Below are 18767 nucleotides of genomic sequence, written 5' to 3'. Positions count from 1 at the left end.
CTCTGAGCGACCATAAGGCACAACACAAGTGGTCACAGTGGTCTCTAAGCGACCATAAGGCACTACACAATGTGAGCAGTAGTCTGTGTTATACCGTACTGCGAGAACAGGGTTCAGTGAAGGCTTGAAACAGTTCAGGTTGCTGGCTGGAACAGTTAAAAAAAGGTTGCTGTAAGGGGCGGTATGTTTACCCCAGAGGAGATGGGCAGGGGATCTAGCCCTATGCTCGGTGGCGTATACAGGCTAGAGATAGGCACAGTGCACAGTGCCTTCGAGGTGGGCCGGTTCGGAACCTGCTGGCTTGTGGTTGGCTCCCAATAGAGGAGAGGGGCCAATCACGATGTTTGCAGGGTTGCGGGGCCGGATGGAGGGCTAAAGATGCGGCGGACAGCCATCTTTAAATGGTGTGGACCTCGGGGCTTCGATTGGTGGCTGGATGCACTTTGAGTGCATTAATGGGGCAGATCTTGGCAGGAAAGGCCGCACTGGGCAACGCTGGAGCAGTGCGGATATTACTAAATAATTTGCCGCGTGTTGCCTTCAAGACGCACGCTCGTGCTGTGGCTAGGGACTCGTGACATACCTGGTGTCAGCAGCTCCAGCAGTAGATGGAAGGAGCTCCTGCTCATGGTGGCTCTGGATTGGTAAGGGCAGAGTTTCTGGCCCCTGGCTCCTATGGCTCCCAACAGGCCTTAGAATGGCCTTCGAGCTGGCCGCCGGCGTAATCCGCCTGCCGGCGGTTCCAGCTGATGAAATTGAGGCTTAGCCTCGGTTTCACGCCGCGCTGCGCCCGGCATGGGCGAGTCAGGCGCCGTGTGGGGACAGGGTCAGGCAGGCCCTGTCCGAGTTCCCCGCTCGGCGCGTGGTTCCTCTGCTGGGCTGGTGGTGCTGAGGGGGCTCCTGCCCTCGCCCCACGATGAGGAAGGGTGGAGTGGGGGGTTAGCAGGCACCCAACAGGCCTTAGAATGGCCTTCGAGCTGGCCGCCGGCGTAATCCACCTGCCGGCGGTTCCAGCTGATGAAATTGAGGCTTAGCCTCGGTTTCACGCCGCGCTGCGCCCGGCATGGGCGAGTCAGGCGCCGTGTGGGGACAGGGTCAGGCAGGCCCTGTCCGAGTTCCCCGCTCGGCGCGTGGTTCCTCTGCTGGGCTGGTGGTGCTGGGGGGGCTCCTGCCCTCGCCCCACGATGAGGAAGGGTGGAGTGGGGGGTTAGCAGGCACCCAACAGGCCTTAGAATGGCCTTCGAGCTGGCCGCCGGCGTAATCCGCCTGCCGGCGGTTCCAGCTGATGAAATTGAGGCTTAGCCTCGGTTTCACGCCGCGCTGCGCCCGGCATGGGCGAGTCAGGTGCCGTGTGGGGACAGGGTCAGGCAGGCCCTGTCCGAGTTCCCCGCTCGGCGCGTGGTTCCTCTGCTGGGCTGGTGGTGCTGGGGGGGCTCCTGCCCTCGCCCCACGATGAGGAAGGGTGGAGTGTAGGGCAGCTTGCTTGGACTGTCCAGAAACTATTTATGCAAAGCTTCGCTCCTTGCCTAAGATCAGAAGGTGGCTGCACTGTGTGTGTATAATGAAGCAGTTGAATCGCTAAATCTATGCTGTGTGACCCTATCTTGGGTTTCCAGTATTTCCGGTCACGTGATCTTACTGAACAAGCGTGTTCTGATGTGAAACTATTTATTTAATGTTCATTTTGTGGCGGCAACTATGGACGTAGCTGCTTCATGGCGCCCACATGTGCCCAGTTGTTGGTATTCCCCATCGGTACCTCTCGCAAGTGCACAAGGGGGCCATTGCAATCAGCAAGTCAACACGCTGCAAAGTCAATCCTATTCAAGGGACGAGCCCTGCGCCCACCCTGCCTCTCAGACTTAGTTCCTGCCTCAATCTGATCGACGTTTCCTGTGCACTTTCTATGAATACTCTTAAGGGAAGGGGCTACGCCGCTAAAACATGAACGCGATTGCATATGCAAGTTAATAGTGTGTAAAACGTATTAGTATTTGCCTGGCAGGCGGCAGTTGCATTAATTCAGACACCTAATTATGCATGCATCCTCCACAGAGACAACAGTTACTATGAAATGTCATGCAAAGCCCTAGGCGCCGTTTCTTTTAACTGAGTGTTTTAGTTTAATTGAAAGCTTTTTAAAACATAATGAAGTTGGTCTGTTTTGCATAACTCCAGGTGGAAGATTTGAAGTTTAAACTGGCAACTCAAGAGGTGGAACTTCATCAGAGGAACAAAGACACGGAAGCTCTCATCGCCAAAATAGGAGAGCAGACTGGAAAGCTGAATCAGGAGAAGTCTGTCGCGGACGCTGAGGAGCAGAGGGTGTGTACTGGCATCCTCTAGACATACTTGGTATCACATCATGCGCCGGTGCATGTGTTTGTGGAGGCAAATTATATTTGATGGGCATTTGCTATAATGTGTTTCTGTAGTGTGCACATGTCAGCTTGGCCTTGAAGTCGACAGAATTGATATGTGGCACACTATGCATTCCTACACATTCAGCTGCAACAAATTGTGCATAGCAGGAAAGTAACATATTGGTATGTCATCATTCGGACTGCGAGGCATTTTCTTCTTCTTGAGCACAGCGAGTTGGGTTGAAAATGCCCCAAAATTGCTATTTTGCCAAAGAGGCAATGAGAGAGAATTTTCTTTAAGGTGTAGATTTACGAAGTGAACATTACTTTGTTTTAGTGAACCAATTTTTTTTGTTTTGAACAAAAATACTCTTGTACAAACCGATTGGTTTTGTAGAGCAACAATTCCTTTGAAGAATTGCTGCTGTTTGCAACAATTACACTGACATACAATTTAGAAACACAAAAGAGCGCAACATTTGAGAACAAACTCTTTTGTGCATTTCTATAAAGTTCCTTTAGTATCGGCTCTGTTCTTTTTCCAAACTGTTTTGTCTTCCTAGCAAAGCCCACTGTCCCTCCCAGGAGTCAGGTGACAAAGGTTCATGTACTGGGATGGGAATATCATTATTTGATCCATAAAAAGCTTGGGGGGTGAAGGGCAGTGAATAACAGGTGCACTTTAACACTCACTTAGAGAAGAACCTCTTCATAACTACTAAGATCTAGTCAACATATTGGCAGAATTAACCGTCTGATTTTGATGTGACATTGATGTTAATAAAGCAATACGGGGGCCTGGCTTGTGGTCCGAACCCTGTCATTTCTCTAGCTGTGAGGCAGCATCGTGGTGAGCCTGTGTCGGTTCTCTGCTGCGTCACTGCTGGGACAGCAACAGTAAGGAAGGACAAGGCCACAGTCAGTACAAGCATACTAAAGCAGTTTTGCAGCCCGGCTTCGGGTAGAATGTGAAGAGCTTTTGTGTTGAGAGTCAAGGTTTGACTTGTGAAGTGTTTTTTATATGTTGTGTTAATGTTGGAAGAAACTCATGTCCAAGAAGGCTCTTTAATTAACGTACCAAATTGCCTCAGAGTGGTCAATCACTCTGGTTGAACTGGGTCTTCTCACGGATACTGCCAAGATGATACTGGCACTCCAACTCGCATGCAACGCTGGTTACGATCACAAGCTAGCAACTTTCTCATGGGACCATGGCTTCATGAGGCACAACTAACAGCATTTGTTCATTTTAAAGTGCAGATTTCCAGTGCAAAATTATAGAAAATAGGGCTCCGGGAACAGTACCTTCCCCGGAGTGCTGCCATTTCGCTTGGCTCACAACTGTACCTCTGAGTTTTCCATTTTAAGAACCCCATTTCACCACTTTTATATCCAGCTGTTTTTATTCACACTAAGAGGACGTTTAGGACTTGCTGGATTTCAGTCAGGAGGGTTGTGTCTACAGCATTTGTTAGCAACCATTTCGCCTGATAGCTGGGAGAGGAACTGTTGTCTCATGCTGGGAAAGCTCAAGTGCATGCTGTACTCAGGAGTCCCTCCTTGTCCCATGCTCAAAACATGGGGAAGGGAGCCCCCTGGCTACCACATCCGGACCCATCATTTGTGAACCCTTCCTACTTTCTTGTGACGCTTATCCCACACTTTTTAGCATTTAGTTGTACGGATTGGCAATAGTTTTTTAAATAATATAGGCCCTTTTATCTGACAAGACGCCACTAGGACTGCTTTATTATTATTTTATAGTCATAGCTTGCTCCCATCTTAGATTTAAGTTTAGATTAGGTGTTTTCCACCCCACCTATACAGTTTAATAAACACCCTTGAACTGTGATCACTTGTGTCTGTCTTTACTGCTGCCACCATGAGTTCCTTACATAATGTAAATAACTAAGGCGCTTGTCAGTTATCAGGAAATGTCCCAATGCATAAGTCTGCTGTTCAAAAGCGAAGTCTAATGGACCCTACTACTATTCTAACAAAGGTCAGTAGAATGCTTCCCTTCTCCTGATCGTGTCTTTGAGCAATGTTTCTCCTTCTGCTTCAGAGTTCTTGCTAATAGGATATTCATAAATAGTCTCTTGACACCCCTGTTCTCGTAATTCTTTCACCAGGTCTTTGGGCTTTTCTTTCTCTTTCGGGGTTGTTGTCCAGGAACCCCTATTTGAACTTTGCATTATCCTTTGATTCAGACTATAAGGTCTTGGAGGATTCTGTAACATACACTTTCTTATGAATGGTATGCTGTCTTGGAAATTAATGTCCACCCTTACTTGCTGTGGTTTGTTTTGTGTATCTTTTCTCTCATGAGTGTCTGTGGACTTTACCTCATAGAATTCTCTTTGTGACATATCCCATTCTCTGTCAAACTTAGGAATACTTTCTCTCCTTGTCATGATGTCGGTCTTCAGATATTGACGATCTCTTTCTCAGATTCAATTGTGGCTCGGATTCTCACATTATTCAAGTTCACCGTCATCAACTTTACATTCAATACACCGCACATTTTACTGGGCTGAGTTTCTCCTGTAGAATAACGATTCCCCGGTGGCCTCCCGGCCCTCTCGTTCTCCCTGTTACCTCTGGACTAACAGGGAAACTTCTCTGGGGCCTGCACTCACTTGGATTCTTCTTGTTCGTTCTGCCTCTTTGTCTTTTCGTTTCCACTTGTTCACCAGTCACTGATTTCTCTCGCTCAGCATCCCGTTATCACTGTGGGTAAGCTGCTTGTTCACTGAATTCTTAGCCTGAAGGTTTTGGAGTCATTGGACGGGCGTACCACCCACTATGAAGTCATTGCGGTCATGCCACAACCGGGATAGGTATCCCCTGCTCTCCCGTCTCTTGATGCAGGCAAGCGCAAGGTCTCCAGCACTCCGTTCTGGCTGTCAGAACACTTCTGAAAGTCAAAGGCTCTACTGCTCTCCTCGACTCCACCTCTCTCAGGTGCTACATGTAAAGCGGGCCTCCCCTGCTTGCATATTTGTATTTGTATTTATTGATTTATAGAGCGCCTTACACCAAAGCGCTGTACAGTGGAACAACTTAATACATAAAAACATAAACAATATAACGGTGGAAGCAAAATTACAATATGAATCAATCAACAAAACAGTGAGAAGGGCAATTAACTGAAGGAGATAGGGAGAATAGTGGAGTAGGACTGGTAGAGGGAGGGGTGGTGATGAGTCGGAGGAGGGAAGGGGAAGGGTGAGAGTGGGGAGGCAAGGGAGGGGAGGGAGATAGTCAAGGGGAAAAAATAAGGAGGGAGGGATATGCATCTTTCTTCCTTGTCTTGGCATGTCCTCCTTTTTCAGTTCACTCATCCCAGTTGACTGGATGTCTCTCTTTAAGGTGACAGAACCCTTTTTCTGGAGGCAACCACATATTTGATCTTCAGTCAAGTGTCTGGATTTTATATTGTTCTTCAATTCAGACAGTTCTATGTCTGCTACCATGGGGAATGGTTTAGGGAGTTCCTCAGAGGAATAAAAGTCCTTGTCACCTAAGGGGGAGTTCCTCCCAGTGAGGTACTGCTTGCCCAGACCATAGGGAGGATCTGGCAAAGTGGACTCACCTCCCTAGCCTTAAAGGTGGGTGGGTGTTTCCCCCATGGGGAGAATGGGCCAATTCCCTCGATTCATCACAATATGTACAGATGTTGCAAAATCCAAGACTACTACTAAAATAATACACACCTTTCCAAAATGTGGCAACATTAGAAAAGGTAGTGTTGTATGCCATCCATGTACAAGAGAGAATATTAGGCTGCAGGATGTTGCTTCTTGTGGAACTTCAGGTATCATTTATAGTATTAGATGTCTGTGTGGTAAATACTATGTGGCACAGTCATCCAGGATGACAAACATTTGCTAGAATGAATGTGGTTCAAATTTGCGAACATGTTATATGAAATCCTCAATAACAAGACACTTTATTGAAAATAGGACATCAAATATCTCAGATGAGATTTCAGATCCTATAGATAATACAGACAGATCAATGAAACAATAGCTTTTCTCGTTTTCTGGACCAAAGAGAAGCCTTTTGGATAGACTGATTGTATTCAACACTGCCTTGTGGCATGAATTGAGAGTGTAATCGGAATTGTTTTTTGCGAGAAGGACTATATTACACTGAAATAATATTCATATGAATATTGATGAACATTTCTAAGTAGTTACAGTTCACCTGCACTGTGGTAGCACACACAGTTCTAATTCCATTGTATGTAACTACCAGGGGGGAACAAGGGGGCTATAGCCCCTGATGTTTTGGTTGTAGCCCCAGATAGAATCTCAGGAGCTACAGCCAAAAGACTAGCTAGCCCCCAGTCCCAACAGTTCCGACATCAGCTTAGCCCCGGGTCTTTTCCAAACCTAGCAACTGCCCTGGTAACTACAATGGTTTACCTTTTTACTTATTTTAATTATCTTCAGTAAGAGTAATTTATTTGTTTCAGATTTTTCAGCATATGTTTATACACATCCTTGAATGTCTTGGGGTATTAACTGTAGAGATAGCCATGCATGTGCTGGCAGCAAAGGGTTTCAGATTGGGATGTGTGATGGTGTCATAACCTTATTTAAAGTGATTCAAATTCCTTTAATCACTGCAGCACTATAAAGTTATCCCAACATGTTCATATTTTTCAAATTTAACTATTATTTTATATTGTCACTGTTTTTGTTTTGTTTTTATACAAGGGCTGTGTTAGCAAAACATAGTTGTTATCATGGTGGTGTCACTGCATAGATGACATCACTGCACACATACACAGCACCAGCCTAGCACAGTTCTTACTACACAAGGCAAGCACCTGAGGTCATCCAGCAAAAATGTGCTGGTATAGCTATCTGTCAAAATCCAAGAATTATACAAAAGCAACCTTCTAAAACAAAATGCTTACAATTACTAAAGTGGAAACACGAGTCACGTGATTGCTTCTTTGTACTTGAAATTGCTGGTTTTGCACAACAAATGCATGTTTTGTACAATATATATTTACATCTATTGCATCTATGGTGGTTGTGATGGGTTGTGTTGATAGTGTGTGTGTGTATAATTGAATGTTGTCATGTGACTTTGTAATATAAAATATTGATGTCTATTCCAAAAACCCTTTTTCTTATGTTATGTCAGAATGTAGGTGTATATGCATTTTCTATGAATGTTGCTGCTAACTTACTCAAATTTGACATTAACATAAAAACAATTGTAGTTATAAATGATTATATGAGTGAGTTCCCACTTTCTTAATTCTTAGAATTTTTGTATAGAAGGTTGCTTTTGTACAGTTTTTGCTGCACAGCTGAAGGATCTATCACACATCAGACAACACATTCACGTGTTGGACACAGGTGCATTTTATAGATTATCTATCATTTCTTTTGACAATGCTCATCACACTAGAGGAGTTATATGGCAATTGAATACATATTACCTTTCAGGATTTGGAAAGAGCCCCACGTTTCCATTTACAAGAACCTAATAAAGGGAGCGTTTACAGATTTTTCAAGAAGTGTTTTTTCCTAGAGAGATTTTCTCAGTTATGACTGCTTTGATTTTTTAACCTTGATACTCTTCTTTGGAGAGTGGTTTATTTTATGTTTATGATTATAATTATTTGTAAATACTGAATTGGCATTTTATCTTTTCTATTTTGTACAGTTTTGTTAATGAAGACACAGCTGAGGATGGTATGAATTGTGGGCATTTGGTGCATATATATAATATTCTACTCAATGTAACTGTATTCTAATTGTATTTCATGATTATTTCTAGATGTTTTCCCAATGAAGGAAGCTTCTCCAAAATGCATTGGAATAACATATTTGCCTGTATTTATGATTAAAGGATAAAAAAAGAAAGTACCTTTATGAAATGATTTCTTTCTATTGGAAAAGGTCATATTATAATTGAATTGGACATCCATTCCACATTTTCAGTAACTCCCTATGTGCAAGAGAGTTTCTGTGTGGACCAATGATATTTATTTATTTATATTGTTTTTTTACAATACAACTAATACCATTCCTGAGTTTGGTTTCTAAGTGAGGATCCGGGATTCAAACCTCTGTTGCTCTGCATGGTCTTGCTTCCAAGACCAGTGTGCTGCACCTGTATAAACCTACATAAACATATAAACCTCACCTTAGTCCACTGCATTGCCTCCTCTAATAAACAGTGTATATGGCTAGTTTTCATAAACCCATTTTTACTAATCAATGCATCCCTAAGTGACCATAGCAAACTGCCCATTGTAGCATTAATAATGTTCCAGTACGTATGAAGACTATGTAGATAGATTTTGGCTTTGACACTAATGATGTCATATTCCAGGAGTATATATTCAGCCAAAATGTTATTGCTTAGTCACAGGAGCCTACGGTGGATACATCTTTCCAGCATTGAATGTCTAGGCGCCATCTGTATCCCCCAAAACTCTACCCCATAGAGTATAATAGGAATAATCTTACTATAATACATCTTAAGGATGATTCCCACCGAATAGCCTCCTGCCTTGTAAGTCGAACATTTAATGGCACCAGTAACCTGTGCAGTCCTAAAATGGACATATTGTATATGCAATTTGCCATCCAACCTAGAGTCCATCACACCCAAATATTTGTAGGAGTTGACAATCTTAATGTGGTCGCTATTTAATGTCCAGTTACTCACCTTTCGGCCTTTCACAGAGTGGTTTTGAGGAAAAAACACTATAATTTTAGTTTTACGGGTATTGATTTTTAGGGAGTTAATCATAGCATACTCTTGTAAGTGGTCCACCAGGGCCTGCTATCCCTTACTAGTTAAATCCAGCATTGCCGAATCATCAGCATATGCAAGCCACTGAACACCAGTACTGCCCAACTTAGGTGGGATAGAGTTAGAATTCATAAGCCCCTGTCCTAAATCGTCCAGATGAAGGTTGAACAGTGTGGGAGATAGGATGCAGCCTTGCTTTAGACCAGAGCAAGTATTGATCCATTTACTCATTTCTCCAACTTGATTCATTCTCACTCTGACTTTAGTATTTTCATGAAGAGCAATGATCATACCATGGAATGCTCTTTTCGATCAGCTTCTTCCACAGCCTACCCCAATCAACAGTTTCAAAAGCTGCACTGCAATCAACAAATGCTACATAGACTTGTAACTTCCTAATCAACCAGTCCTGCTCAATGATAGTAATCAATGACAACTCATTATTAGCCATGTCAGAGCCTCTCCTGAACCCTATATTTTTCATTGGAATGATGTTATTTTCCAGAATACAGTTGTTTAATTCTTATATTTGCATGGGCATTGAGCATTGCCAATAGCCTGTCATTGCTTGGATCCTACCTGCTACCTTTCTTGTAGACAGGAACCACAATGCTTTCTTTCCAAGTGGTCGGGATTTGCTGGGTGATGCCGATCAAAGTGATTATATCAAATAACATAACATAACATGGAACAGGCACAGTAGACAAATGGTTCAGAAACGTTTTGGGAACATGTGTTTGCAGGAGCAAAAGAACGTGCACTACTCAAAATCCCAGGAAAAACAGCTAGTAAATGCTTTAGAAAAATAAGCAAGCTATTCACCCTCATATTGTCTCCCTACTCCCCTGTCAAACCTCCACTGTAGTGTATTGTTGTACTGGTGGTGCAGCATAGGGAGCAATTGGTGCTGGTGTAGTGCCATACTGAATGCTCAGGGGGATTTGCACGCTGTGTAGCAATTTATTTTCTTGCAATTCACGCCATCTTTGTCATCCAACCCGGTCTGCCCAAAGGAGCATGTATCCACCCAAGACACCTCCAAATCTATTAACGAGCCATCAATGTGACTGTGACCTAATACGTCTACATTCTATGGGTGGAAAGAGAGCTCTTTGCAAAAATCAGCCCCTGGACCAGTGTCAGCCTTTGGGTGATTTCCAAAAGCTTGGAGAATTGTGGAGGCAACTGCAGTTTGTTGAGGCTATTTGTGAGATTGGGCTTCTTGGGTTAATAAATTATAACTGGGCAGGACCTTCCTATTATTAAATGTAGTAGCCTTACTTCGACTAAGTAACATCATAGGAACCAGAGAGGAGATGGGATCATTTAATATTGACCTACCAAATTGCCCATGGTGACCGTAGTTCCTCTATGAATTTGGAAGGCATGCAGAGAATTGAAGAGGATCAACTGGCAACAGGGAAGATACACTTAGCAAGCATGAATACCTTTTCTTCTGTATGTTCTCATTCATATACCAGGTGGGGGCTGCTTAATAGAGATGCAAAAGCATGGCAAGGTAATTTGCTGAAATGTCAAATAAGCACTCCACTCACTTTAGGAAAATTGTAGCTAAACTAATTCTTAGAATGGTGGAACAGAATGTTATCCCTCATTCACAAGCACAGAAGGAAGGGAGGGCAGATGGCACAAAGCTGACAGAATTAGTAATGAAAAGAAGATGGAGCTCACAAATATTTGGAACATTGCTTGAACATCTGACTACATCAATCTCTGTAGGTTTTAGTAGGTTAAGATAACAGATCATGCTTGATCTATAATAGAACCTTGCTAGATACTTCTGTTCAACATCTCCGGACCACCTATGAGCTAATAGGAACACAGTCAGAGCTGTTGCCTAAAAAACTCTGTTTGAGCTAAAACACATGTCTGGGGGAACTAGTTTGGGGACAACACTAACCACCTTGGAAAAGTTCCTACCAATTACCAAGCCAACAGTCAATGTTTATGGGTTCCAGTCAACCCCGGTTTCCCTTTAGTTTTCCTATGTCTCAATCTTCGTGGTTGAAGGCTTTGTATTTTACAGTCACAGTGGTTTTGTTTTGGCATTTCTACTTTGAAAATAATGTAGGTTCAATAGCAATGCATATTGGGAGTGACCAGACTCTGTTTTCTACCATACAACAGTTGACCTCTCACACTTTCTTTAAACTCAGTAATAACGTCTCTTCCAACATTATGACTTATTTTCCCAAAATGCACTTGTTTGTTTTGTCAGACTTTTTTCAAGATAAATCTCAGGTCAAACAGACATATTTATCTTGTACTTGTGTCTGCTTATTTTCTTGATGATTGTAATATTCAAATACAATGCTGCTTTTTAAACAAAATAAATCAGTTCCCAGCATGCATTGTTTATTTTTGATACAACTGGGATTCAATTACAATGCCTCTTGTAATCAATAAGACTTCTCCATCCCAACATGCATCATATTTAATTTGCAGTAAGAGTTGGATTCAATGACAATACTTCTAGGGATCAATAAGACTCCGTTTTCCAATCTGCCTCATACTTAGTTCTTCATAAGACCTAACTTCTCTGACAGCATCCCTTAAAGTAATTTAGACTTGGCTTTCCAACATGCATCCATTTGAGTAACCACACTTTAATTGTGATTACCCTTGGGATTGACGTTTAACAAACTTGGGTTAAGGCTAGGGCATTGTTCAGCATTTCCGAGATTGCAATATGTGACCAAGTCTCCCTTTATTTCTCAAATGTTTTCTTAATTTTCTGGTTTACAGTTGGCTTGGAGAATGTTTCCTCATTTCCTTTTTCTATTGTTTATGCAAGACGCTTCTCTTTTGCTTTCTTATTGTTGAGGAACTATGCTGGCCAGATTTCTTTAGCTTGTACCTAATCATCATGGACGTAATTTTGGGGTGGTACCTGCAACCTCTGAGGGTCACAGGTGCAACCTCTGTGGTCTCCTTACAACTGCTGTATAAAAAACATTTGAAAAACATATTTTGATTTTACATTCTTTTTAAACCGCAAGCTCCTAGCTGCGGGGCGTGCAGTGGCGTAGCAGGGCCTGGGGGCCCCCGCAACTCCCACCAGCAGCAGGCACAGTACCAGCAGGGTCATGCCGTGAGGTTCAGGCAAGGCAGAGCAGGATGTTTACGTGCGACCAATTCACCACCTGACATTCTGGAGCAGCTGTTTTGACACAGGTGGGTCCCCTTTTGGTGTGCACTGTTGGGTGCAGCCAGTGGGGTACAGGGACCTCTTGGCTCTGGGATATTTTGGCGCTACAATGTTTTTTTGCTGTGAACAATGCCTTCCACTTTGTCCAATCCATCATCCATTTACTTGCTTAAGTGCTCTGAGCCCCTGAGAGGTGAATTCTTTGGGCTTGCTACTGGGCCACCCTCTCTCTCCCGGCCACCGATTCTGCCAATTTCACCTTTGCTGAAAGGAGACACTGCAGACAGATGCTGTACGTCCAAGGGCACAACTGAGCAGGAGAAGGAGTTGACATCACCAACCAAGAGAGGAAAAACACCTATGTCATCGCCATGGACAAATCTCACACTGAATGTGATTGATTGGAGAGTCCTTCCGAAATGCAAGTTAAAGGCATCCAGCCAGCACCCTATGCAAGTCTGCCACATCCTTCGCTACCCCTGTCAGTGATAAAGTTGAGAACAACTGGGCCACTGTCTTAGGGTTTTCTGTTTCGCCTGGCAATTCCACTGAAGTCATTCTTTCTGGATACCACTCCAAACTCACATTTTTGGGGGAAAATAGCGTGAAAATTGTGTGATTGAATAGACAAAATGTTGTATGGCATGGATTGATGGTTGTTGTTTGAAAAGTAAAAGTAAAATCTTTTGTGAAAGAACGGAATTGGAGCTTGCGACGATTGGTATTTGCTCATATTGTTGACCTTGTTTGTGAAACGTAAAGCATAACAAAGTGTTATATAAGGAGAGGATACAAAGGGTTAAGCATGCAGGATGTTAAACCATTAGTATACTTGTGCAAACAGTTGGCAAAACATGCACCTAAGCTGAAGAAGTACAGTGCAGAATGGGTTAAAGGAAACGAAAATAAAATGTTTTTGTCATGGTCCCAAGGCGGATCACTATCTAAAACGGTCCTGCAACACATGACGACATATTTGCACGCCACGTATACTGGCAAAATGTTAGATAAGTGCCTAGCTAGTTTAGAGCTTTGGAAGATGTACCAAGAGGAAATGGAGGTGGAGCCGCTGGTTGATTGGATACTTAACATATGCACAAAGGGGGGTTAAACGCCTTCTGCGCCACCCGCCCCGTCTGAAACAAAAAGCAAAGCTAGTAAAGATGAAGGATTATACCCATTGAGGGAGATTAAAGCATCCAAGTGATATAGCAACCCGTCATATGAGTCACCTATGCAAATTAATGACGAAAGCCCAGAGAAAAGCAGAGACAGCGATATTGCCTCCAAAGTCCTGAAGGACAAGGAGAGACGTGAAAAGGAAAAAGGAGACCTAGCACAAGCAAGTACATCTCTAGATACAGGTAGAGAAGGAAAGAGATGGAAAGGAGATGTGGACAGAACTGATGAGATGGCATTCACACAGAACAAATGTATGGGAGGTCCGATTTTATTGAAACTCGATGGTAAAGGCATTGAGGACATGAGACAAAAGGGAGAGCCAGACGATTCAAAGAGGAAAGAGAAGGAAAAGTAAAACCGATTTAAAGACGAAAGAACTAAGAAAAAAGATAGACAGAAACGAGAGCAGTTATTTCGTGAGGAGCAAGAAAGAAAACAAGATCATAAGCAAAGAACAACTGATGATCAGGACAGGCAGGAACAAAGGAGAATAGAAGAAGAAGAACAAAAAATACAGGAGAAAAGAATAAAAAGCCAAAGGGATGAGGAAATACAAAGGGCAAATGAATGCAAGGAAACAAGAAGAAGATAGGGTCAGAGAGGAAGCGAGGAAGCGCACAGAGTTCGATGATGACATAGAAGGTAAGCAAAGACAGAGAACATGGGATCTTGAATATCTGGAAAGAGAGGATAAAAAACCTGATCCAGTAGTAGTCTGGGACGACATAGAAGAATTCTTTCCTGAGTACGATTTAGTACCAGGCACATCTAGGGCAAACATGGAAGATGACTTCGACACCAAAAGCATCGGAGAGACGATCGATAGAATATATGATGAAATGGGGCTAGAACAGGTACCCCAAGGGAGAGTAGAGGACAAACGTTTTGAGAGCACTCATTTGTACGACACTGAGGAGGACGCCTCCTGAAATAGCAGAAACAGAGAGCTGCCCCTAGATAGGTTGATGCTAAACAGGAATGAGGAGGATAACAGAAGTTGCACAAATTGGGCACAGACAATATTGGATGCAAAAAGAGAGGCATGTGAGGAAAGAAAAGATGAGAGAAGACGCAAAAAATGCTTCTCTAGAGCAAAGGGAATAAGATGGTCAGATTCTAGTGGATCTGCACCAAAGACATCGGAGTCAGCCACACAATCACACCGACACGAAATAGTATCATACGGTCAGAGGGGGGTGTCTCCACCACCCAATGTGAGCAGACTAAGGACATTGCCAGGTAGACGGTGATGCAGGAATATTACCCCTGCAGTGGATAGAAAAATGATGAGAGAGGAAAAGGAGTGCCATGTGTCACAATTCCTGTTACTCGAAAAAGGAGGAACAAAACCACAATATATACCATGGCCACACATGGATCGGGAAAATCTAAAAAATAAGCTTCCAATGTTGACATCGGGAGCCGGAAAATTGATACATGAGTTAGAAAAAATGATGGGAGGGAACACGTTAGATATTGGGGATATTAAGGGTCTTTTAATTGCCATACTTGGCGATAGCACTGACGATGTGTGGACACGTGCAGGTTACCCTGGTGTGACTACAGTTAATACTGTGCATGATGGAGCGCTGTTTAACAATTGCAGACACGCAGTATGGAAAGCATTACGATTGCTATACCCGGATACTTCAGACATGGGAGCTACAATGACACGTAAAATGAAGGAGTCAGAGGATCCTTTGCTTTACATCCAGAATTTCCAAGATGCCTGGGTGCTGGAAACTCGTGAATCTTGGGGGAAATCCATACATGTGTTTTACCATATAAATACAGTTGACCATAGCACACTATAGCAGGCTGCTGCAAGAGAAAAATTGCAAAAAAGAGGCTGCATGAAAAGGCAAAATTAGTGCAGACGAAATTGTCAAAATATGTCCTTGAAGGGGCAATGATCACTAACACAGATGGGTCGAACAAGCAGCAGGTCAATAATCAAAGGCAAGTTGATCAAAGCAATAATGGTTTTTACCCCAGGGGGAGAGGCTTTCGAGGAAGAGGATGGCAGATTAATCAGGGGGGTTTCCAAATCATGCAAAACGGCAATCAGGATATGTCAAACGGGCAAATAATCAGACCACCGCCAATATGTTGGACGTGTGGGATGACAAGGCATCTAGCATGCACATGCAGAAGTCAAGGCATGGTGCAAAACAACCAACGTATGAGAGTAGGGATGGTGAATCCACCTGTGTTTTTACAGCAGGGTGGAAATGGAGTTGCACAAGATCACACGGTGCAACAGCAAGTGCTGGGAGCGCAGCAAAGCTTGCAACCTCAGAATATGACCAATTTTCCACAAGGACAGTCTCAACAGTCACTGATGCTACTGTTACAAACAACAAGTACAGGACAGGTGCTGAATTCTGGAATAGGAAATGGCACTGGTGATGGAGGAGGTCCAGTCACTCAACATGGGACAAAGTTATATATGGACTAGGACAGCTCACTGGGAAACCTGATGTGTTCTATCCTATCAGTGATACCAATCCCTCACGAGGAACCAAGGGTAGATGTAGGGGATAAAGAGTATTCTTTCTTAGTTGACACAGGTGCAACACGCTTGTGTATAAGTGAAGGCAAGTTTTCTTTGTCCGGCGATGCCATAAATACTCAGGGCTTCACAGGAGCAACAAGTTGTGTTCCTTTTACAAAAGAACTTCCAGTTTCCATAGGAGATTGTGACATGAATGTGCCACTGTTGTATTCAAGACAAACCGCAGTAAATATATTCGGACGAGACCTAATGACAAAGTCAAACATGACAATCTCGTTCACAGAGAATGGCATAGTATGTTCAACTCTAGGAATGCATTATTTGAACGTATGCAAAATGATTCGAGCATAAGCAGGACAAACGGCTATGAGAGCTGTTCCATTGGAACCAGAAATATTCGCATATGGAGCGTGCATATTAAAGTCATGGCAACCAGGCCTTACAGACAAACCAATGAGAACCCCAGATGAGTTTCTATTTAAGCCAAGAATACCTATGCATGAGGAAAAGGGACAGCTTTTTCCCTTGGCAATACACACAGCCATAGTGCTAGGAAAAATGGCATTGATCGATGGTTGTGATGACGAAGGCAGACAATGGTGCACAGTAATCGCCATTGAGGAAGGATACAGATTGACTGACGTCACTGATGACAATCTGTTTGAACAGCAAACAGGTGTAGATGAAATGACAGTTGAGGTGAATTTCATTTATTGGGTGAAAATGATGAAAAGAGAAATGCCCAGAAAATGATGCTGGCACAAAAATGCCCTGAATATTTTGATGACGACATGGCAAAGGAGCCTGTCTCAGTGTGGACTACAGGCCCTTATGGCCTAGGCTTGTTGAAAGGAGTCGGAGAAGTAAAGATTAAATTGAAACCAGGAGCAATTTTACCAAAAGCATGACAGTATTCTATGTCAAGGGAAGCAGATGAAGGGATTTTCAAAACAATTTCTGCTATGATGGAGCAAGGTATTTTAGTGACGTCAGAGTCATCATGCAACATAGCAGTTTACCCTATCAAAATATCAAAGGGAGGGTCCTGCCGTTTTATCCAAGATCTTCTCCCGATAAATGATATTGTAGAGGCCGAGTTCCCTCTAATCCCTAACCCGTCCACAATCCTATGTAATATACCCGTTGAGGCAAATTATTTCACAGTGATTGATTTGAAAAACACATTTGTCTCAATCCCATTGCACAAATACTCACAAGATTTGACATCATTCACGTTCAGACTGATGCGGCTACTGCGAGTCTCCTTCGATTTTCAACAGAGTCCTGCAGATGAACTTAAGCAATGTTGCATTAGAGAGTGTTGTCTTGCAATATGTGGATGACATCTTAAATTGCAGCATGAAGGAGGAAACGTACAGAAATGATTCTATTCAGCTATTGACTGTATTGGCTGAGAAAGGATATAAAGTTGACAAAGAGAAGCTACAGTATTGTAAACAAGAAGTGCTGTACATAGGCCAGTTAATCTCACATGAGGGGAAAGGGTTACCACTGAAAGGGCTGAAGCCATATTAAACACAGTCAAGCCACACACAATAAAACAAATGCAGAGTTTTCTAGGATTATGCAATTATGTCAGGGCATGGGTCTTTGACTACAGCTCTTATACCAAGCCCTTGTTACAAACCCTAAAGAAAGCACAGGTGATGAAAGAAAAAATTGTGTGGACCGAGACCATGGAAAAAGGGTTTGTTGAACTAAAAAAGGCCATTTGCACGGCACCTGTTTTAGGGATTCCCAATTATGCAGAGGAATTCTACCTGTTTTCACACACGAATTGGCAGTGTTATGACAGCAGTACTCACCCAGAGAACCACTTTGGGGTACAAGCCCCTGGCATACTACAGTGGGAATTTGGACCCAGTGATGAGAGGTCACTGCCCCTGCGAACAGAGTTTAGCTGCTGTAGCGTTCACCATAGAGAAGGCTACAACCATTGTGATGGGATGCTGAAAGACGTTGTTCGTCGAGCACGCATTATTTGCCATTCTAGAGAAACCGAAAGGCACATTGTCATCTCAGGGAGCTTCGGCTTATGAAGTGATCTTATCAAATCCATCGATTAAAATAATTTGATGTAAGCTAGTGAACCCAGCTATGTTTATAGCAGAGCCAGTTACTGAAGGAGAGCCAATCCATGACTGCGCGAAATATGAAGAATGTTATGATGAGATACCCAGAGTGAAAGAAAATGCATTGGCAGAAGGAGAAATCGTCTTCGTTGATGGTTCTTCGAGAATCGATCAAAATGATGGGCAGAGATATACAGGAACAGATGTGATGAAGCAGATGGCAAATGGAAAATTTCGAGTACTCATTAGTGCACGATTACTATCTCATTATTCAGCACAAGCTGCAGAATTATTCGCGTTGATACTTGCACTTGAGACACACACAGACCAGGAAGTGACAGTGTACAGTGACTCCGCCTATGTGACTTCAACAGTGCACGTAGGCCTAGCGTGCTGGAAAAGGAGGGCCTACCTCTGAGCGGATGGCACGCCAGTGCAGCACGCAGCCTTATTGGACAGGCTCATTACACTACACTGCACTACAACTCCCAGTGGGCATAGCGGTCGTGAAATGCGCCACCCACACAAAAGGGACAGATTTTATCTCACCTGGAAATCAAGCAGCAGACACGGAAGCCAAAGACGAAACAACAATGAATATGGAAATAACTGATGTGCATGGGAGAGTGATTGTTGCACGAAGCGGACCTGAATGTTAC

The 18767-nt window shown here is 43.3% G+C and overlaps 1 protein-coding gene across 1 annotated transcript in view; it reads left to right on the top strand.

The window, feature by feature from the left end:
• LOC138488874 (dynein axonemal heavy chain 11-like) overlaps positions 1-18767 on the top strand; it is a 2478284-nt gene that overhangs the window by 1743014 nt on the left and 716503 nt on the right. The window contains exon 31 of the mRNA XM_069616234.1: positions 2179-2325. Within this exon, the coding sequence (XP_069472335.1) occupies positions 2179-2325 (147 nt within the window). The remainder of the gene's footprint in view (positions 1-2178; positions 2326-18767) is intronic.

The sequence above is a fragment of the Ambystoma mexicanum genome, chromosome 9 (assembly GCF_040938575.1).
Source record: "Ambystoma mexicanum isolate Mex_15411 chromosome 9, UKY_AmexF1_1, whole genome shotgun sequence".
NCBI lineage: Eukaryota > Metazoa > Chordata > Amphibia > Caudata > Ambystomatidae > Ambystoma > Ambystoma mexicanum.
The sequence above is the reverse complement of the archived record's forward strand: the minus strand, read 5'-3'. Positions and strand labels throughout refer to the sequence as shown.